Source organism: Schistocerca serialis, chromosome 5 (assembly GCF_023864345.2).
Source record: "Schistocerca serialis cubense isolate TAMUIC-IGC-003099 chromosome 5, iqSchSeri2.2, whole genome shotgun sequence".
Classification (NCBI taxonomy): Eukaryota; Metazoa; Arthropoda; class Insecta; order Orthoptera; family Acrididae; genus Schistocerca; species Schistocerca serialis.
The window spans coordinates 268,207,795-268,231,833 of record NC_064642.1 but is presented as its reverse complement, the minus strand read 5'-3'; the positions used below and the strand labels follow the sequence as shown (position 1 = coordinate 268,231,833).

Sequence of the window (24,039 nt, the reverse complement as noted above, 5' to 3'; positions counted from 1 at the left end):
AATGTCATCAGGATCACTTTTGTTGTAGTTAATCAGTCCAAGCTTAAGTTTTATGACCAAAAAAGCATGTTAAATGAGTTATTTGTGGTGTGAAGTCAAGACCGTTCTGCAAAGGCTTGTTCAAGGAATTGGGGGAACTAATTACTGCTTCCTAATATATTTTTTTCTTTAATGAAATTCGATATACCTTTTTCTCAAACCAAAAGTCCTGTTCATGAGATCAGTACTAGAAGCAAGAATGATCTACATAAATATTTCAAGTCAATTACTCTGGTTCAGCAAAGTGACCCTTATTCAGGAACATACAATTTCAATAACGTGCCAGTAGGAATAATTAGATTAGCTGCAACTGAAGCGTAGTATGAGAGGAACCTACAGGATTTATTGGTGGGCAGCTCCTTCTACTCTGTTGATGAATATTTCTTTTGATCTTGAGGAGCCTTATGCCACAGCTGAACAGGTCGCTAGACTAATTGGTCACTAGTTGTTCAAAAATTCTAAGCTACTGACTAATCAGAACATCAAAACCAGAAGTTTTCATACACAGCATGAAGACTTATTCTCCTCAAGTTGAGTAGCTGACACATGGGACTCTACACTTTATATGAAGACTTTTGTTTTTGATGTTCTGATGATGGGCTGCGCACCAAACGTATCATTAAATAAGCATTTCTGAACAGCAGGTGACCAGTTATTCTAGCCACCTAGTCAGCAGTGCTATAGTTCTCCTCAAGTTTACATCATTGTCACATTGTTACAGGACCCCTGCGCGATTTCGTGTTTCACATTAAGTTATTTCATTTGAACCAGGTGGTGTAAATACTGTTCATAATGTCAGATACCGTAGTCATTAAGTGAAATCCGACTTCCGCTCATCTTCAGTGCAGTAAGGCGACCAACGTAAAGAAAAAGAAAAAAATGTTATAAATAAGTGCTGAAAAGCTTTTTCAGTTTAATGATGTGTGGATATAATAAAGAATTACCTTAAGCACTCCATTGTTAATTACTTTTATATGTTTGAAACAAGTATGCTATTACGCTTGAAATGAAAATATATTTCAGATATTTTATCAATTCCACCGCCACGAGTGCCATTTCCCCCAGGATTTGTTGAAGGAACATTGGCAATCTCAGTTTTTTTGTAAATATGTATTACATATTCTTTTTTTCATGACATATTCTTCGTCCTATGTATCTATGGAACAAATCATATAACGTAACAACAGATTTTTAAATTTTTTGTTTACAGTCTGCTGCACGTTCTCAAAACCTACTCATTTGTTGAATTATGCAAATATGTCACGCAACGTAGTACGTCACAGTGAGCTCTATGTTCATACAGAAGAATAATACTTCAAGACTACATCACTACATGTTGCAATCCAGTGCCCAGAGTTCAAGACTAAATCTTCCTGTGGCTGACCCTAGAAGATTTATCATGTCCATGTTTTGCTACAATAAACTTTTTCGCATTTTGAATGCCGAACTTCTTTGTAGAATCAGCGTCAGACTTCCCTAGAACTTTGGGTTCGCTTCTAGAGATCCCATTTCCTGGCCTTGACGAAGGGGTCAAGGTCAGTTCGTTTCGATTATTGAATCTGAAAGCATCTTGATGCTGCGATGTCGATCTCTGGAAAAAAAAAGTGGCGTTAGATTTCATTCCATTTCCTTGGAAGGAGCTTCTTTTTATGAGGCTATAAGTAGTAGAATCATAAACTGCTTCTCAAATAAATATAACAAAATTTACATATCTCACCTTACAGAAATTCTCTCTCACAAGGGGAGGCTACGACTTTCGGATCACGCATGAACTTCGAATTTTGTACACCTCTGACAGCCCATCAGGAAAAATGTGCAAGGAGTAAGGCGTACTACTTAAGCGATTTAGAGAAAATCGCAAGAGAAGTTGTGCGCGCCAGTGATGTACCGCTACGATGCGAACCTGAGCACTAACTGGCGGCGGTCACGTGGTTAGCGTTCAAATTCCGTAATCGGTCGATCCCTGGATCGAGTCCCGGTCATATTTTTCTCTAAGTTACAATTTTTTCGACACTACTCACATTATTTCGCACATACTACATTTGAAATATAATATGATGGCCGTCCGGGGTGGCCGTGCGGTTCTGGGCGCTACAGTCTGGAACCGCGTGACCGCTACGGTCGCAGATTCGAATCCTGCATCGGGCACGAATGTGTGTAATGTCCTTAGGTTAGTTAGGTTTAAGTAGTTCTAAGTTATAGGGGCCTGATGACCTTAGAAGTTAAGTCCCATAGTGCTCAGAGCCATTTGAACCATTTATAATAGGATGAAAAGACACGTGTATTTGCACGAACTTTTATTGAATTTTCAATGTTATTATTAATATAACAAATATTGTGCGACTTTTATTTCTATAGGCAAGCCAAAAACTGTATCTCAAGCACCTTCAAATTTCTTCATATCTGATTGACAATGAACGCACCTGATGATGGCAACATGGTCGATTGCCGAAATATTGTGTCCTATGCACACTCATACCAGGCTGTTCACCCGAGATTTATTTCGTCAAATTACTTGTCGTGAAGGTGTAATAAAAATACATCCAATCGTACATCGCAAATTTTCAGCACCAATAAAATGTTGCGCTACGCATAATTTGCATCCAAATTGGCGGAAGAAAGAGAAATTTTTTCAAAATGTTAATGAGGTTTGATTTTCCTTGGAAACTCCGAAGATTCCTTGTGCGTGCGTTAAAACTGCATTCGTACGATGTAATAATGCCTTCTCTGTACGAAAAATATCATCCTGCAATTTGTAATGTTGAAAGCATGTGCGACGTTACCTCATATTATGGCATATTATGGCATATTGTATGATGTCATTTACACTTTTATTTATCGATGTTTGACTTGGGGTCTCCAAGTCTGTCTCTCGTCCCTGAAACCTGTATCCGCTGATCCAAGCATTTTGCTGCAAAGCAGTTCTCGGTACCTTACCCGATTACAGGTAAGACGGTCTTCGCAAATCATACCAGGCTTAATTTTCAGAAAAACGTAATGCGTTTGATCGTTTACTTGTTGATAGTTATAAATATAATAGGCCTATTTGTTTTGGTAATAAGAAAATTTGCAAACAACCAAATATCATTGGAAATTCAAGTTCTTGCAAATACACGCTTATTTTCATCATATTACCTTTGAAATGTAATATGTATGAAATAATATGACTAGTGATGAAAAAATGTGAATAAAAAAAAGTGCTACTCAATCCAGCGATCCACCGATTACGCAACTTCAAGGTTAACCATATGACCGCCGCCATCTTGCACTCAAGAGTCGCAACACACCGGTACAACATTGACGCACAAGACTTCTCTTGCTATTTTCTCGAAATCACCAAAGTAGTACGCCTTGCTACTCGCACGTTATGTTGTCCTAACCGACTACTAAAAGTGTACAAAATTTGTAGTAAATCCGTGATCCTAACGTCTTGGTCTCCCATTGTCAATCTCTCTCTCTACCCCCACTGCTCTCAGTCTCTCTCTCTCTCTCTCTGCCAGCCTCTCTCTTCCTTCCATACCCTCTGTCTCTCTTTCTCTATCTATCTCTCTCTCTCTCTCTGTCTCTCTCTCACACACATACACACGCAACAGACACACTCATGAGCCAAAACATTAAGACCAATGCCCTCCGCGAGATTCAACGCCAACTTGTGGCACTGGCGGCACGAGATGCGGTAAAAGAGAAGTTCGTCTGGCATATTTAGCCGTGAATCTACTTCTGGGGAGCTCGCCCGCTTGGTGCAAGCTTCTTTATTTGACGCGTCTTCAGTGAGTGCGCGTTGATGAAGATGCTGAAATGTTACTGAGAGCATCACACACACCCCATTCCGACCGGAAAAAATCCTCAATGAGACTGGGAATCGAACCCGGGGTCCCGTGATCGAAAGACAGCAACTGCAACCACAAGAACAAATGTGGACCAACGTGTTATTAAGTAGCTGGTCATAATACACTCCTGGAAATGGAAAAAAGAACACATTGACACCGGTGTGTCAGACCCACCATACTTGCTCCGGACACTGCGAGAGGTCTGTACAAGCAATGATCACACGCACGGCACAGCGGACACACCAGGAACCGCGGTGTTGGCCGTCGAATGGCGCTAGCTGCGCAGCATTTGTGCACCGCCGCCGTCAGTGTCAGCCAGTTTGCCGTGGCATACGGAGCTCCATCGCAGTCTTTAACACTGGTAGCATGCCGCGACAGCGTGGACGTGAACCGTATGTGCAGTTGACGGACTGTGAGCGAGGGCGTATAGTGGGCATGCGGGAGGCCGGATGGACGTACCGCCGAATTGCTCAACACGTGGGGCGTGAGGTCTCCACAGTACATCGATGTTGTCGCCAGTGGTCGGCGGGAGGTGCACGTGCCCGTCGACCTGGGACCGGACCGCAGCGACGCACGGATGCACGCCAAGACCGTAGGATCCTACGCAGTGCCGTAGGGGACCGCACCGCCACTTCCCAGCAAATTAGGGACACTGTTGCTCCTGGGGTATCGGCGAGAACCATTCGCAACCGTCTCCATGAAGCTGGGCTACGGTCCCGCGCACCGTTAGGCCGTCTTCCGCTCACGCCCCAACATCGTGCAGCCCGCCTCCAGTGGTGTCGCGACAGGCGTGAATGGAGGGACGAATGGAGACGTGTCGTCTTCAGCGATGAGAGTCGCTTCTGCCTTGGTGCCAATGATGGTCGTATGCGTGTTTGGCGCCGTGCAGGTGAGCGCCACAATCAGGACTGCATACGACCGAGGCACACAGGGCCAACACCCGGCATCATGGTGTGGGGAGCGATCTCCTACACTGGCCGTACACCACTGGTGATCGTCGAGGGGACACTGAATAGTGCACGGTACATCCAAACCGTCATCGAACCCATCGTTCTACCATTCCTAGACCGGCAAGGGAACTTGCTGCTCCAACAGAACAATGCACGTCCGCATGTATCCCGTGCCACCCAACGTGCTCTAGAAGATGTAAGTCAACTACCCTGGCCAGCAAGATCTCCGGATCTGTCCCCCATTGAGCATGTTGGGGCTGGATGAAGCGTCGTCTCACGCGGTCTGCACGTCCAGCACGAACGCTGGTCCAACTGAGGCGCCAGGTGGAAATGGCATGGCAAGCCGTTCCACACGACTACATCCAGCATCTCTACGATCGTCTCCATGGGAGAATAGCAGCCTGCATTGCTGCGAAAGGTGGATATACACTGTACTAGTGCCGACATTGTGCATGCTCTGTTGCCTGTGTCTATGTGCCTGTGGTTCTGTCAGTGTGATCATGTGATGTATCTGACCCCAGGAATGTGTCAATAAAGTTTCCCCTTCCTGGGACAATGAATTCACGGTGTTCTTATTTCAATTTCCAGGAGTGTATTTTTGCTATCATTGTGATGCTCTCTCTGCGACATCCATTAACAAAATGTTCCCAAGTTTCAAGCCGTGTCAAATGGTAACTGCCTACGAGCTTTCGGCAGAGATCTCCTCTGTCATCGTCAAGTGGTTGACAGCTGTGTGAATGCCGCGCAGTGCTTGGCCACGTCGCCACCAGTGACGTCACTGATGCCCAGTCCCGCACCATATACGACAATGTTTTGGTAGCGGGACCGCCGCGCCCGTTTCAACTCACCAATCACAGGACCCTGGGCCCGACTGAGTTACAATCCACCGTCTTTATTGAGGGTGGTGTCCGATATTTTGATCTATATTTCTTAATTTATTACGCTGTCTCAGAAGCCGTTGGTCCATTTACTAATAGAATTATCGTCGAATGAAATGTGGTGTCCGTTTTCCAGTGTATGCTCCACTATAGCCAATTTTTTTGGACAGCGTAGGTGGAAACATCTTTCATGTTCTATGTGTTGTTCAATAGCGCGCACAGCCTGATCGGCATAAAACGGCCACATCCACACGGTATTTTATCTATTCCAGGCGTTGTGAGCCCTACATCGTCTTTGGTAGGCCTCATTAGATGCCGGCTCTTTGCTGGGGGCCTGAAGATTGTGTCGATTTTGTGTTTCTTCAGGAGCCAGCTCACCTTTCCTGTTTTGAGCCAAAAAACGTGTCCTCTTCGTAGGCCTTCTGCTTTTGCGGCTTTGATAGAAATGCATTCGAAGTTTGTCTGTTGTTGTATAACAGTCTGTTGTTGTAACTTTGTATTCCCTGCACGTTCCTGTCCACCGTAAACCCAGTAGGGGTCTCGGTCACAGTGTTCACCGGGAGCCCACATACACGCCACCAGCTACCACCACCCAGCACATAAATGTTCTGATGAACATGGTACATCGAGCTGAAGCTGTCTCAGACGCCAATAGCTGCCGCTGGAACTAATCCACTTACTTAAAGTTTTCAAGGAAAACGGTTACAACAACAGACAAATTGCGCAAGCAGTTTCATCTAAGCAGCAAAAACAGAAGGCTTCCGAATAATACATGAAGAAGATTACGTTTTTACCGTTTTGTAGCTCAATAACAGGGAAGATTAGCCTGCTTCTAAAGAAAAATGGAAACGACAGTCTTCAGGCCCCCAGCAAAGTTCCGGAAACTAATGAAGCCCATGAAAGAAGTGTAGGCCTCGGAACATCTGGAATATATCTTGAGGGTGTGGCAGTTTTATGTCGGTCAGATTGTCTGCACTATTGAACAGCACCGCAAAGAACATGGAAGGTGTTTCCGCATTCGCTATCCAGAGAAATCGGCTGTAGTGGAGCATGCCTTGGAAAAGGGACACCGAATTGCATTCGACGATACTTGTATTATTAAGCGGACCAACGGCTTTTGAGATACTGTAGTAAATTAAGCAATAGAGATCAAAATGTCGGACATCGCCCTCAATAAAGACGGTAGACTGCAGCTGAGTGGTGCCTGGGGTCCTCTGGTTGGCGAGCTGAAGCTGGCGTGGCGAGCGCACCACCAAAACATTGCCGTATGTGGTGCGGGACTGGGCATCAGTGACGTCACTGGTGGCGGCGCAGCCACATAAGCACTCCAGCGGTATTCACTCGACTGTCAACCACTTGACGATGGCAGAGGAAATCTCTGCCGAAAGCTCGTGAGCAGTTACCCAACTAAGCCGGCTTGAAACCCGAGAATATTTTATTAGTGACACTTGTAGATTCATTGACAGGAGGAATACTTTGGTGGAACGGAAACTTGTGATTGGTTGATTGCTACACATAATTATGCTACGGTCAACGTGTATCCTGTTGTCGTCTGAAACATGTGAAGTGTGAAACTGAAAACTGACCTACTGTTAGAGTGTGATTTGTGCTCTGTCGGAACGTGACGTTAAGTAATTGCTATGCTCCAGGAACTACGCTCTGAAGGTTTAGATCACCTGCGCAAAAGGGAAGACTCTGGGGAAATTCGCCGTATGCAGAAGAACCATGGTTACTTCACAAGACAGATTGTAGAAGTTTTCTCTCTACGTGGATGCGGATGAGATCGCAGTTAAGCTTTTTAGCTGTACTTGTTATTTAGTACTTCGTGGGGTAGGTTCCAACTCCAAAACGAAAACCATATGAATCTTATTTACTTATATTTTTCTCTGAACTATTAAATCATCAATAAAAGGACAGCTTCTATTTATGAAAAATTAATCATTATGAAGATAGAAAAACGTGATCGTACAAACAATTAAGGCTCTTACATTAACATCAGGTTCTTAAAAAATTTTTTTGGAGTTACGTTAGAAAGCAAAGAAAGCTCACTTCAACTTCGTTGAGAAATACGTTCTGAGATCAAAAAATGGTCAATTAAGTACACTATCAAGAAAAAATAAACAATGAGTTTCAATGAAAATGACAGAAGGTGTATGCAAGAATCAACTAAGCCTTATTTTCATTCTTCGCAATCAAGACATACAACTTTTCGTTACAGAAAGAAACAAATTTTTCACATGTATTTTTGGCATTTAGAGTATGGTTTGGTAGTTTTTGTGTCCCTTAGGGTGCGGACATATTGTGGCACCGTAATGCCTTGACTTTTTGGCTGATTTGACCCCACTTTTACCTGCACTACAGATTCGTCAACCTTACTGTCATTTTCAAAATTTTTGCAAAGACCTTTGTCCATTGCACTATGCAAGTCCCTAGAAAATTTATGAATTATTTTCCTTTCTTTGATATTTCCATTATCAACGTCATGTTCAATTGTTTTATAAGGTGTCGATGCACCGTCTTGATTCTCTTACTGAAACGCTCTTTTTCCATAAAGATAACCAGATTATAAGTTCGTGTAATAGATTTCGACCCCGACTGGTACGTACCTACGGAAATAATGGTCGCTGGTTAGCACGCGCCTGCGTAGTGCAAAAGCACAGCCGGTACTAAATATATACGAAAACGGATTGGTTCCTTTGCGATAGAAACGGAATTGTAAGCAAGAGAGTTACACGTGGGGTAATAAATCACCGCCTGAATGTAGTTAAAACTCAGTAATGTAATAAATCTCTAGCATCAGCCTTAGACAGTTGCATAACCGGTTTTATAATTCTTACATTTTAAATGCATATAAAAAGGTGTAGTGTTGTCCACGTGCTGTATTTGAAACATTTCAACTGATGGTTATTTGACTGCTAATAACGTGTGAACTCTAATATATATACATATGGAGGCAGTCACTTAACTGACAAATTTATATGAGGTAGCAACTTATATTTGCATGTTCACTTTTGTTCGTTGCATCTGCTCGGGGCGGACGTCGTAAGGCATTCGTTCAAGTTCGTTGTTGATCCATTAACTCAGTTTTTTATTACAGAGGGTAGCTAAACCCTCTGACCGAACGCGCTCAGCTACCGTGTCGGCTGTCCATCTGAGCCACCGAGGACACAGAGGATAGCACGGCTGCAGGGATTTATCTCTGGCACGCCTCCTGCTGAACCCACATTCTCAACGTATTGTCCCGCACTACATTCGTAGTGCCCCCGCCCATTATACTCATTACTCGCGGCGCGTTGCCGATTCCCGTAAGAGTTCGGGCACTGTTTATGCATTCGCACAGAAGAAGAGATGGTCAAGTAGCCGGTGAGCCTTAACTATATATTTACTAAGATGGTATCTGTTCTTTCGGACATGTCCGAAAGAACAGATACCATCTTAGTAAATACGAAATTAGTGTATTTATGGATTACCATTAGCAACCTTCGTTTCGTATTTGCTATTCGATCACAATTTTTTATACCAACTATACTGTTTTCAACAATATCCCTATTCCAGTATAAGTTTAGCAATTATGTTGTGTATATTGGGATAGGTGAACCTTAAAATTTCCCCGTATCGCTCCCAGAGAGAGAGCACTCAAATAATAGCCTATCACAATGACACATATTCCTTTGAGTAAACAGCTGCACTTACACTGAGATTGGACAGACTAGTGCCGATCAGTTACATGATGATGATATTGATGATTCTGAAACTGAGAATGTGGATAGCAGATCTCAGACTTTGTTTCAAATGCACAAGTCTGTGAGCTTTCCCTAAGGAGACCCGCGAGAGGTGCGCCATGGTATCACACATGGGAGATGTGTGTAGCGCTTTGGTATATGCCTTCATTAACTTCTGCAGTAGTTCTTCGGTAGGGCACAGAGTGGGCTCCTATTTTCCTCGACCACAGGAAAACAGAGATTCTCATGCTTGGGAGGAGATTTTCATTTGCCAAAGCCGAAAAGAGACGCAAGACTTTCCACCAACCTCGATTTGAAAACTTCTTTCTAAACACCAAATTACAAGGAAGCTGCCTGCATCAACACACGTACCAACATACTCAGAGAGACACAAACATTTGCTCATGCAATGCTGCAAGCGTGCCTTTCCCGTCACCCACGACGTTGTAGTTGTAGTAGTTGTTGTTGTCGTAGTCGTCGTCAGTCCGAAGATTGGTCAATGCAGTTCTCCATGTTTCTCTACATTGTGCCAGTCTCTTCATCTCCGAATAACTACTGCAACCAACATCCATCCGAATATGTTTACCGCATTCACCTCTTGGTCAAATGGTTCAAATGGCTCTGAGCACTATGGGACTCAACTGCTGAGGTCATTAGTCCCCTAGAACTTAGAACTAGTTAAACCTAACTAACCTAAGGACATCACAAACATCCATGCCCGAGGCAGGATTCGAACCTGCGACCGTAGCGGTCTTGCGGTTCCAGACTGCAGCGCCTTTAACCGCACGGCCACTTCACCTCTTGGTCTCCTTCTACGATTTTTACCCCCCATACTTCCTTCCAGTACTGAACTGATGATTCTTAATGTCTCAGAATGTGTCCTGTCAACCAGTCCCTTCTTTTAGTTAAGCTGTGCCACTTTCCAATTCTATTCAGTAGCTACTCATTAGTTACGCGACATACCCATCTCATCTGTATCATTATTCTGTAGCACCAGATTACAAAGCCTCTATTCTCTTCTTGTCTAAACTGTTTATCGTCCGTATTCCACTTCCATACATGGCCTCACTCCACACAAATACCTTCCAAACACACTTCTTAACACTTACATCCGTATTCGATGTCAACAAATTTCTCTTCTTCAGAAACGCTCTTCTTTCCATTACCAGTCTAAATTTTATATCCTCTCTATTTCGGTCATCATCAGTTACTTTGTTGCCCAAATAGCAAAACTCATGTACCACTTTTAGTGTCTCATCTCCTAACTTAATACACCCGGTATCATGTGATTTAATTTGCTACGGTCGCAGGTTCGAATCCTGCCTCGGGCATGGATGTGTGTGATGTCCCTAGGTTAGTTAGGTTTAAGTAGTTCTAAGTTCTAGCGGACTGATGACCACAGATGTTAAGTCCCATAGTGCTCAGAGCCATTTTTTGTGATTTAATTCGACCACATTCGATTCTCCTTGTTTTGCTTTTGTTGTTATATCCTCCTCTCAAGACGCTGTCCATTCCGTTCATTTGCTCTTCCAAGGCCTTTACTGTCGGTGACAGAATTACAATATAACAGGCAAACCTCAACGTTTTTACGGCCTCGCTCTGAACTCTAATCCCTACTCCTGCTTTTTGTTTGTTTCCTTTACTGTCTGCTCAATGTGCAGATTGTATAACATCAGGGTTAGGCTATAACCCTGTCTCACTCCCGTCTCACACGCTGCTTCCCTTTCATGGCTCTCGACACTTATAAACACCGTCTCGTACTGTACAAGTTGTTCACTGTATTTTTCCCCTACTACCTACAGAATTTCAAAGACTGCGTCCCATTGACATTTCCAAGAACTTTCTTTAGATCTACAATTTCTATAAACGTAGGTACGCCTTTCCTTTACCCATATTCTAAGACAAGTTGTAAGGGCAGTATTACCTCGTGTGTTCTTAGTTTTCCCCGGAACCCAAAGTGATGTCCACTTAGGTCGACTTCAACAGTTTTTATGTTTGTCAGTAAGAATTCGTTTTAGTGTTTTACAACAATGACTTTACAATTGGTTGTCGTTGTTGTTGTGATCTTCAGTCCTGAGACTGGTTTGATACAGCTCTCCATGCTACTCTATCCTGTGCAAACGTCTTCATCTCCCAGTACTTACTGCAACCCACATCCTTCTGAACTTGCTTAGTGTATTCATCTCTTGGTCTCCCTCCACGATTTTTACCCTCCACGCTGCCCTCCAGTACTAAATTGGTGATTCCTTGATGCCTCAGAACATGTCCTACCAACCGATCCCTTCTTCTAGTCAAGTTGTGCCACAAATTTCTCTTCTCCCCGATTCTCTTCAATACCTCCTCATTAATTACGTAATCTACCCATCTAATCTACAGCATTCTTCTGTAATACCCCATTTCGAAAGCGTCTATTCTCTTCTTGTCTAAACTATTTATCGTTTACGTTTCACTTCCATACATGACTACACTCCATACAAATACTTCCAGAAACGACTTCCTGACACTAAAATCTGTACTCGATGTTAACAAATTTCTCTTCTTCAGAAACACTTTCCTTGCCATTGCTAGTCTACATTTAATATCCGCTCTACCTCGATCCTCATCAGTTATTTTGCTCCCCAAATAGCAAAACTCATTTACTACTTTGAGTGTCTCATTCCCTAATCTAATTCCCTCAGCATAACCCGATTCATTTAGACTACATTTCACTATCCTCGTGTTGCTTTTGTTGATGTCCATCTTATATCCTCCTTTCAAGACGCTGTCCATTCCGTTCAACTGCTCATCCAGGTCCCTTGCTGCCTCTGACAGAGTTACAATGTCATCAGCGAACCTCAAAGTTTTTATTTCTTCGCCATGGATTTTAATTCCTTCTCCGGATTTTTCTTTTGTTTCTTTTACTGCTTGCTCAATATACAGATTGAATAACATCGGGGATGGGCTACAACCCTGTCTCACTCCCTTACCAACTACTGCTCCCGTTTCATGCACCTCGACTCTTATAACTGCCATCTGGTTTCTGTACAAATTGTAAATAGCCTTTCACTCCCTGTATTTCACCCCTGCCACCTTCAGAATTTGAAAGAGAGTATTCCAGTCAACATTGTCAAAAGCTTTCTCTAAGTCTACAAATGCTAGAAACGTAGGTTTACCTTTCCTTAATATATTTTCTAAGATAAGTCGTAGGGTTAGTATTGCCTCACATGTTCCAACATTTCTATGGAATCCAAACTGATCTTACCCAAGGTTGGCTTCTATCAGTTTTTCCATTCGTCTGTAAAGAATTCTTGTTAGTATTTTGCAACTGTGACTTATTAAAGTGCTAGTTCGCTAATTTTCACACCTGTCAACGCCTGCTTTCTTTGGGATTGTAATTATTATATTCTTCTTGAAGTCTGAGGGTATTTCACCTGTCTCATACATCTTGCTCACCAGATGGTAGAGTTTCGTCAGGGCTGGCTCTCCCAAGGCTATCAGTAGTTATAATGGAATATTGTCTGCTCCCGGGGCCTTGTTTCGACTTAGGTTTTTCAGTGCTCTGCCAAACTCTTCACGCAGTATCATATCTCCATTTCATCTTCATCTACCTCCTCTTCCATTTCCATAATATTGTCCTCAAGAACATCGCCCCTGTATAGACCTTCTATATACTGCTTCCACCTTTCTGCTTTCCCTTCTTTGCTTAGAACTAGGTTTCCATATAAGCACTTGATATTCATACAGTTGCTTTCCTTTTCTCCAAACGCTAATTTTCCAGTAAGTTGTATCTATATTTCCTCTAGTGAAATATGCTACTAGATCCCTACTTTCGTCCTCTAGCCATTTCTTTTTAGCCTTTTTGCACTTCCTGTTAGTGTCATTTTTTTAGACATTTGCATTCCCTTCTGCCTGTTTTACTTGCTGCATTTTTATATTGTCTCCTTTCATCAGTTAAATTCCATATCTCCTGCGACATGCAAGGATTTCTGCTAGGCCTTCTTTTTTTACCTATTTGATCCTCCGTTGTCTCCACTACTTCTTCTTTCAGAACTAACTATTCATCTTCTACTGTATTCATGCCTCCTGTTCTAGTCATTAGTTCCCAATACTCTTTCTGATACTCCCAACAATCTCTCGTTCTTCGAACTTACGCAGGTTCCATCTGCTTAATCTTCTACCTTCTTGCAAAAAAATGGTTCAAATGGCTCTGAGCACTATGGGACGTAACTTCTGAGGTCATCAGTCCCCTAGAACTTAGAACTACTTAAACCTAACTAACCTAAGGACATCACACACATCCATGCCCGAGGCAGGATTCGAACCTGCGACCGTAGTGGTCTTGCGGTTCCAGACTGTAGCGCCTAGAACCGCTCGGCCACCCTGGCCGGCACCTTTTTGCAATTTCTTCAGTTTTAATCTGCAGTTTATAACCAATACTTTGTGGTCAGAGTCAACATCTACTCCTGGAAATGTCTCACAATTTAAAAACTGTTTCCTAAATCTCTGTGTTACATAATATACTGAAGCGCCAAAGAAACTGGTATAGGCATGCATATTCATACAGAGATATGTAAACAGGCAGAATATAGCGCTGCCCGTCGGCAACGCCTATCTAAGACTAGTGTCCGGTGCAGCTGTTAGATCGATTACTGCTGCTACAATGGCAGGTTATCAACTTTTAAGTGAGTTTAAACGTGGTGTTATAGTCGGCATACGAGTGATGGGACACTGAATCTCACAGTTAGAGATGAAGTGCGGACTTTCTCGCACGACCATTTCACGAGTGAACCGTGAATATCAGGAATGCGGTAAAACATCAGAGCTCCGACATTATTGCGGCCGGAGAAAGATCTTGCAAGAACGGGACCAACGACGACTGAAGAGACTCGTTCATCGTGACAGAAGTGCAACCCTTCTGCAAATTGCTGCAGGTTTCAATGCTGGGCCATCAACAAGTGTCAGCGTGCGAACTATTCATCGAAAGATCATCAATATGGGCTCTCGGAGCCGAGGGCCCATTCGTGTAGCCTTGATGGCTGCATGACACAAAGCTTTGTGCCTCGCCTGGGCCCGTCAACGCCGACGCTGGAATGTTGATGACTTGAAGCAAGTTGCCTCGTCGGACGAGTCTCGTTTCAAATTGTATCGAGCGGATGGCCGTGTACGTGTATGGAGATAATCTCATGAATCCATGGACCCTGCGCGTCAGCAGCTAGAGCGCCCGTCACTTCTATTCGGGTTTCCAACAGTGACATCGTAGGTACCTGCACAGTTCAGTTGGTGAGAGCATTAGCCAGAAAATTGCGGGTTTGGACGTTGCAGCTATCTGTTGGTGGTGGCTGCTTGCTGGAGATTCCTGATGCCCACGTCCTCGTTCGTCCTGCTCTTCGGGTGACACATAGGTGTCGACGGAAAGAGTTGCGTGGTGCAGAACTAATAACCCTTTCTTTATGTGAGAATTGAACTTGTTTCCATATATATTTATAAATCTTTGTTTTTCGCAGGTTCGTCCTCGGCTGTGTGACAGTGAGAGGATGTGACGCCCTCACCAGCCTTCTACATATGTGAAAATTCATCTGAGGAAGTTGTTCTTTGGTGCAAGCACTAACGGACGTTTTGCATCCTACTCACACTCGTCGATGATGGCGGAAGCCGAAACTGGCCATCTTCGTTTAAACCTCACGGAAAAAATCCACTAAACGTACTTCACTGTTTGAAAACCTGCAATTCACATGCAGGTAAAAAAGTTAAATACAAATTTCAAAGATTTAGTCTTTTATTGAAAATAATACAAACCAATAAACATAAAATATTAAAAAAATAGTTCTGCTGCAGTTTTGAGATATGAAATGAATACTACTAGAAGTTACGAAATCTATATGTTTTAGCAAAAACGGGAAATGAATAAAATTCAAAGGTAAAATTTCCTTTCAAATGTATGTCAATCAAGTTTCTAAGAATAACTGTTTCCATTTTAGGAAGGAAAACCTGCCATTTTCTTCTGCTAAAATTACTGTTTTTCTGAAGTTCGACGACCTCAATGAAACGTGTGTTAACGCCATGAAGCCGAGTTGAAACATAGCAATGATATTTTCTACGTAACTGACAACTCCAAGGGGGGTCCCACGGAAGACGGAAAATGATTTATACCTCCACTTTGTGACCACCTTAGTGCGACTGAAGCGCCAACCTACCGCAATTTAAGTTAGCGTAAACAATTTATTTTGAATTCCCTCCTTATTTTTACTTTGTACAAATACCACGTAACTCGTGTGTAATTTTCACATAAAACTGTTTCCAAATTCCAGTCTTTTAGACTGGGCATAATTTTGCAAATTTCTGAACAAAATTTGAATTTTCTTCCATTTTCACGCAGGACAAATGGGTCATTTTAAGTAGTGTCAGCAGAAGTGGAAACTGGAACTGCAGGGCCACTGCTGTCTACTTGTACTACATCTTCATCTATAAGCTGGAAGCAGGCTTACTATGTATAGCGGAGTGTATTTCTTGCACCACTCACATTTACTCCATGCCTCACTCCAGTCACGAGTAGTTCACTGGAAGAACGATTTCTGATAAGCCTCGGTGTGACCTCGGGTCTCTCTGATCTCACTTTCAAGATATTTTCGCGAGATATAGTCTACGTAGTAAAAACTGTTATAGGAATGTTCGCTCTCGGAATTTCAACTGCAAAAAACACCGTTACGCGAAGGCGCGACGAAAAGGGTTGCTCATCTTTCATTCTTCTTTATATCTTTTGTAAATCATGCTTCGTAAGGATCCCAATGTGAGAAGCAATGGTCAAGTAACGACCGAACGGTAGTATTGAACGCTATCTCCTTTGTGGGTGGATTACTTTTTACGAATCTCAGTCTGGAAAAATTTGAAAATTTGTGGCAAAGTCTAATGGGACCAAACTGATGAAGTCATCGGTCCCTAAGCTTACGCACTACTCAATCTAACTTAGACTAACTTACGCTAAGGACAACACACACACCCATGAACGAGGGAGGACTCGAACCTCCAACGGGTGAAGCCACGGCGACCGTGACAAGGCGCCCTAGACCGAGCGGCTACCCCGCGCCGCTCTCAGTCTGGCATCTGTCTTTCCTACGTTAGCGTTGTACTTGGTGTCGGAACATGGTCAGTCGCTCTCAGACAGTACCAGAGGGTTGCCAACCTTAACGTGAACGTACTATGAACGAAATGTCATCAAGAGTGTCACGTGCGCTCTCCCAATGAGACTCCAGGGAAGTTTGACATTTAACACACGCAAGTCTCGCTAAGTGTAATGAGTAGTAGATTCCCTTTGTAAACAATATTACTAGGAATGAAAATTTCTAAAACTTAAATTCGAACATTCTGCTTTTTGGCGGAGTCTCACGGAATTTTCGGAGAAAACGCGAGGAATGTCGTGAGTAATTTTCTTTACTATGCTAATGCAGAGACTTCGGTTATAGGTAGAGTCATACGATTTAAACTGGTGCCAGAGACAGGCATTCGTCACAGATTGTTCCGAAATTGTTGCCTGAATATTACTTCTAGCAGATCGTTAAGGAACCGACTCGTGAGGTGGTGGCAGTGGTAAGCTCCTAAGGGACCAAACTGCTGAGGTCATCGGCGCCTAGGCTTACTGCTGGTCCCGGCGAAGGTTCGAGTCCTCCCTCGGGCATGGGTGTGTGTGTTTGTCCTTAGGATAATTCAGGTTAAGTAGTGTGTAAGCTTAGGGACTGATGACCTTAGCAGTTAAGTCCCATAACATTTCATACACATTTGAACATTTGAACATTTGCTTACACACTAGATTAAGATCTAACTTAAACTAACTTACGCTAAGAACAACACAAACCCCCATGCCCGAGGGAGGACTCTAACCTCCGACGGGGGCAGCCGCGCGAACCGTGGAAAGACGCCCGAGACCTCTCGGCTACCCCGCGGTCTCGTGAGGACTTACATCTCCCAGTAACAATCAGAACTGAAAGCCGGCCGCTGGTGGCCGAGCGGTTCTGGCGCTACAGTCTGGAACCGCGCGACCGCTACGGTCGCAGGTTCGAATCCTGCCTCGGGCATATATGTGTGTGTTGTCCTTAGGTTAGTTAGGTTTAAGTAGTTCTAAGTTCTAGGGGACTTATGACCTCAGCAGTTGAGTCCCATAGTGCTCAGAGCCATTTTTTTCAGAACTGAAATTTTCGGATCAGGACACTAGCGGTCACAAGAATGTCACAACATCAATGACTATAGGTGTTGTATGTCATACTGAGGAAAGTAGGAGATTATTTTTGCTTTGCAAAAATGACTGAAAACTAACTGGAGATTTTTGCATCGTCAGCGTCAAATATTCATCTCAGAGAACGGAAATGTAAATCACAAATAGAGAAAATTCAAAAGTATTGTACAATACACCTTTGCCTAGTGTACGTCAACGAAGCTCGTGAGGAAAGAGAAAGGCCAACCGTTGTTCAATGGCCCTGTTAGAAATTTGCTACAAAACCAAAGATAGCATCATCACGAATATATACGAAGTCAAATGCTAGGTTGACGAAAAGCGTTAAATGAATTTAAAGAAAAATTTTGTCAACGCTAAGAATCCTAATAAGTGTTTGTCTTAAGTAAGGTTAGTAAGCGAAACGAAATAATATATTCTGTCGCTCAGTGACCATATCGTCACCGAAACGAAAGATGACAGAGAAAAGGCCGAGAAACTAAATTTGGCCTTCCGAAATCAGCTGACGGAAAGAAAAATCGCAAATCCAAAAAGGAATTGTGCGACGTAGAAGAAAGTTGGTAGGCGTGTTTCTACCTCTGAAAGATATCTATTCAGATTTCGCGCCATTCGCATAAGAGCGGCCCTAGAAGCTCCACTATGAGGATGCAAATCAGGTTTGCTTTAAATACACGCTATAAAGGCTTGAGCGTCAGTTACCTTTGAGCTGGACATGGTGAGTTTATGTCAGTCAAGAATGTCTTTAAGGCGACGAAGACGCCATTGTCATCATCACGCTAAGTTACAACGAGGTCGTGTAATAGGGCTACGAGAACCGGGATGATCCTTTTGCGATATTGCAGAATGGCTTGGCAGAAATGTAGCCACTGTACATGATTGCTGGCAGCGGTGGTCACTGGAATGTATGGTCGCATGAAGACAGGGCTCCAGACGGTCACGTGTCACTACCGAGAGGGAAGACCATCGTGTTCGGCGTATGGCTCTGGCGCATCGTACTGCATCTGCAGCAGCAATTTGAGCAGCATTTCGCACCACATTGGCACAACGAACTGTTACAAATAGATTACTTCCAAAACAGCTCCGAACCAGACGGAATGTAACATGCCTACGATAGACCCCAAACTACAACCATTTGCGACTTCAGTGGTGTCAAGCGAAACTTCATTGTAGTGCCTGGTGGAGGTCTAAGTGTGTTCTGATGAAAACTGGTGTTGCTTTGATACTAGTAATGGTCATGTGTTTGTTAGAAGGAGGCCAGCTGAGGGGATGAAACCAACCTTTCTGCGCGCTAGAAGTATTGGACCCACTCCTCGAGTTGTGGTCTGGTTTGTAATTTCGTATGGCAGCAGGACCACCTCGAGGTTGTCTCACGCAGCCTGACTGCAAGTCTGTAAGTAAATCTGTTGATTAGACTTGTCAACCTGTTGAGCTGCCATTCATGAACAGAATTCAAGGGGCGGGTGTGTGTGGTGGGAGGGGGGGTATTTCAAAATTCCAACAGTATAATAATACTCGTCCACATACCGCCTTTGTAGCCCAAAATCCTCTATAGAGCGTCGACACATTCCCTGGCCTGCTCGATCATCAGAACTGTCTCCAATCGAGCACAAATGGGACATCATCGGACGACAACTCCAGCGTCATCCAAAAACGGCATTAAGTGTACCTGTTCGACCAAGCAAGTGCAACAGGCATGGAATTCCATCCCGCAAATTGACATCCGGCATTTGTACAACACAATGCGTTCACGCTTGCATCCTTGCATTCAACATTGTGGTGGTTACATCGGTTCTCAAAGCACCAGCGTTTCAGATATACAATGGCTTATCTCGTGCGTACATTAACCTGCGATCTTTCAAAGTTAATCACTTAAATATGTTATCCAGACAAATGTCTTCCTGAAATGTCATTACTATAAAGATTTTTTTGGTGTTGCGATTTTTTCAAAATGGTTAAAAAAAATGGCTCTGAGCACTATGGGACTTAACAGTTGTGGTCATCAGTCCCCTAGAACTTAGAACTACTTAAACCTAACTAACCTAAGGACATCACGCACATCCATGCCCGAGGCAGGATTCGAACCTGCGACCGTAGCAGTCGCGCGGTTCCGGACTGCGCGCCTAGAACCGCGAGACCACCGCGGCCGGCAACGATTTTTTTTCCATCACTGCAGTTTCACAGCCTACAATCATAACACGGCTCCACCTTTCTGTCACCATACGAAAACCCAAATAGTAGCTATTTAGATACGCCATCGTGGAAAAAGAAATTTCCGCAGTGTTACTTACCGAGTATTGGATGCAGAACTTCGCAGCAGACAGAACCCCACACCTTGTACTTAATTAGACAAAAACAATAGATGTAAATCTAATTACGCGTGTCCGCCAAGAGAATGTTGCATATTGTATGGTAACAGGGGACCTAGAAACGACGGAGAGGCTCCGTCCCCACCGCAGCCGCAGTGGTCCACAACCCCACGACAACCGCAGTCCACTTCATCCCTCCGCCGCCCCACACCGAACCCAGGGTTATTGTGCGGTTCGCCCCCCCCCCTCCCAGGGAACGTCTCACACCAGACGAGTGTAACCCCTATGTTTACGTGGTAGAGTAATGGTGGTGTACGCGTACGTGGAGAACTTGTTTGCGCAGCAATAGCCGACACAGCGTAGCTGAGGCGGAATAAGGGGAACGAGGCCGCATTCGCCGAGGCATATGGAAAACCGCCTAAAAACCATCCACAGAGTGGCTGGCTCTCCCGACCTCGACACAAGTCCGATGGGCGGATTCGTGCCGGGGACCAGGCGCTCCTTCCCGCTCCGGTAAGCCGTGCGTTAGACCGCTCGGTTAACCGGGCGGACAAGAGAATGTTACTGGGCCATATTTATAAGATACAGGGTAAGTCATATAAAATTGTTTTTCGGAATATTTGGCGAAATACATGTCGGATTAAAAAAAGGGTGGTAATAAACGTTGTTCATCTCGAAAAGGGTGATCCGTTAACATAACGCTCTACTCCCTGCGCCACCCCCAGGGGCGGAAGGGGGGGGAGTGACTTTGAAATCTTAAATAGGAACCCCTACTTTTTATTGCAGATTTGGATTCTCCTTGAAAAAATATGTAACTTTTGTACGAAACATTTCTTTCGTTTCATGATGGTTTCGCTGTAATCGGCAAACGTGGAAATAAGTTGACAATTATTGCAAAACGGTACTTTCGCAAAAAAATACACATCCGATTAAGACAATCGAAGTATTTTATTGATATTTTTGATAATGCTACCATGGACGCCTCCCTCACTCGAATGAAGCACAAACCGTGATCATGTGCTCAGTCCGCGGTCAGACTGTTCATGTTACTTAATGATTCGGACTGTACACATACCGTGGAAACTGCTCCACAATGTTAACGGTTGCAGCGAGGGTCGATATCAGTGCCGCGTACTTTGAAGCTCATAGAAATCCTGACGAAGCTCGTCAAAGGGATTTTACTCTGTTCCCCTAAAGGAATGTTCCGTCTGCAACGACGTTTCGCAGTATTTTCCACCTCTTTACTGAAACGGAAAGTGTTAAACCCAGAGAAAGAGTCCGCCCGCGGCCTGTTCAAAATGGTTCGAATGGCTCTGAGCACTATGGGACCAAACATCTGAGGTCATAAGTCCCCTAGAACTTAGAGTTACCTAAACCTAACTAACCTAAGGACATCACACACATCCACGTCGAGGCAGGATTCGAACCGTTGTGGTCGCGCAGTTCCAGACTGTAGCGCCTAGAACCGCTCGGCCACCCGGCCGGCCCGCGGCATGTGACAAAGGAAAATAACACAGTGAATGTTTTAGCTGCGGTTGCTGCAAATACTCACATGAGTTCTCGGCAAATTGCACAAGGTTCAGGAATTTCGCAAAGAACTTCTCTACGCATACTCCATGTACACAAATGACATCCATTTCATCTGTCGCTGCCTGAAGAACTGCATGGCGACGATTTTCACAATATCCTGAATTTCTGCAACTGGATGCAGGAACAACTGCCAGTCAATGATAATTTCATTTCACAGATGCTTCTCTGCGGTGAATCCAATTTTACGAATCATGGTCAAGTGAATCGCCATAATATGCATTATTGGTCAGTGGAGAATCCCCATTGGGTAGGCAAGTTGAACATCAACGCCCATAGAGTGTCAACGTTTGGTGCGGTATTTTAGGTACGCAGGTAATTGGCTCATACTTCATAGAAGGTAATCTGACTAGTCAAATTTACAGCGAGATTATGGATAATGTTTTACCCCTACTAATGGTCGATGTTCCACTTAAAACAATTCTGAATTAGCGGTTTCAACACGAATATTGCCCAGTGCATTATTCACGACTAGCTCGAGAAGCTTTAAATCGAAACTATCCGTGTCGATGGACTGAACGAGGAGGTTCTCAAACGTGGCTCGCACGTTCACCCGATTTGACTTCTGCCGATTTTTTCCCGTGAGGATGGCTAAAAGAAAGAGCTTACATGGATGTACCAACAACCACCCACGACATGCGGCGGCAAATTAACAACAACGGACAACAATTCGAGCATTTGCTGCACTGAAACACTTGTGAGAGGCAAGGGGACTCACATTAATCAAGCACCCCGAGATAGTGAGAGGCAAGGGGACTCACCTAAATTAAGTATCCCGAAGGGAACACATTACTACTACGTACACTTCGTTGTTCCTGGGTAAAGCTAAATGCATTGCGGGAGGGCAGACGGTGTCACATGATAACATTCTTCCAAATATCAAATAATGTACTTTGATTTTCCAAATCGGACGTGTACTTTTGTGAGATATTACCACCGGCCGCTGTGGCCGAGCGGTTCTAGGCGCTTTAGTCCAGAACCGCGCTGCTGGTACGGTTACAGGTTCGAATCCTGCCTCGGGCATGGATGTGTGTGATGTCGTTAGGTTTAAGTTTTCTAAGTCTAGGGGACTGACCACGTCAGATGTTACGTCCCATAGTTCTTAAAGCCATTTGAACCATTTTGAGAGATTACCGTTTTGCAGCAATTGTCATCCCATATTCATGTGACAAGATTACAGCGCCATCTATCACGAATCGAAAGACATGATTCATACAAAAGTTATATATTTTTTCACGGGTAAACCAAATCTGCACTAAAAAAATGGGTTTTGTATATAAGATTTCAAAGTCACCCCTCTTCCGCCCTTGGGGGCGGTTCAGGGGGCCGAGCGTTATGTTAATGGATGTCCCTCTTCAAGGTGAACAACGTTTATTTCCACTTTTTTTAATCCGATGTGTATTTCGCCAAATATTCCGAAAAACAACTTTAAATGCCTGCATATTTCCGGATAACGACGGAAGCTTCGTGAGACTGGTCACAAACGATGGTAGTAGTAGAAAGATGACATTTCGAGGACACTTTTGATATCAAATTGATATGAAAATTAATTAAATTGATCAATTAATTACCTTACCCCATCCCCCTCTTATCATGCCCACACCCACCTCCACCCCAGGTGACGTCACTTGTTTTCTTCAGCCTGCACGTGGGTCTCCGTCCCCTCCCCTTCCCCAGTCTCCCCCACCTACCCTGTTGACAGTAATTTCGAACTTTGGTGGGAATTCAGAAATTCGACGGGAATTTCGAATGTTGGCGAAACTTAAAAAATAATTGCTGGAATTTCTTTCCCCACAGCTGTGCTGATGTCCCACCTAAACTCCCACCTGGGAACTGAAGGGAAATTAAAAACGGCGGTGCCCTTTCCAGGACTCAAACCCTGGTCCTTCTGGACAGAAAGCCGAAGTGCACCCGGCAACACATGGAAACTAGACAGATGTAGGAGAGGAGGGTTAGGGTAGTGTACTTTATTTTGGTTGGGAAACTGAAGTAAAGATTGGTCATTATTATGTAAATGATCATAATGATTGGGCGTAATTACACAACTCCATGCATAACGCCACAAAAGAAGTTCCTAAAATCGCAATACAGCTCCAAAATTGACGACGCCATACCACTGGTGTTATACTGCTGGGAAAAAATTTCACAATACCACTCGAAACTAGTGGCAAACGTATTCAAAAACACTACCCTTCACCTACAAGCTGGCAGCAAAAAAAGGCTGGAATGGAAGGTACCACCTTTTCTTTTGTGGGGTGGGAAATATTTTCAACTGAAGAGATACTGGTGTTGGACAGAGGAGTTTAATAAGTGTATTACCTGTAAGCATACAGCTGAGGATTCTATCCATCACTGTTTGACATCAGAGTTCGCTATAGATGCCTCAACCTGCACTGCTCGACAATCACCCTACAGGTAAGGCAATTGAGGCCAATACACGCTATCACAGATGACGGAAAATGCTTCACTGTTCTAATTACACACCGAAAATGTCGTGAAAAGAAAAACAGTACTTAATCAATGG

At 43.8% G+C, this 24,039-nt stretch overlaps 1 protein-coding gene across 2 annotated transcripts in view; it reads right to left on the bottom strand.

The window, feature by feature from the left end:
* Positions 1-1,130: 1,130 nt before the first annotated feature.
* Positions 1,131-24,039, bottom strand: part of LOC126481353 (uncharacterized) — a 68,028-nt gene continuing 45,119 nt past the window's right edge. For both annotated transcript variants that reach the window (XM_050105049.1, XM_050105050.1), the window contains exon 5: positions 1,131-1,630. In XM_050105049.1, the coding sequence (XP_049961006.1) occupies positions 1,403-1,630 (228 nt within the window). In that variant the 3' untranslated portion in view covers positions 1,131-1,402. The remainder of the gene's footprint in view (positions 1,631-24,039) is intronic.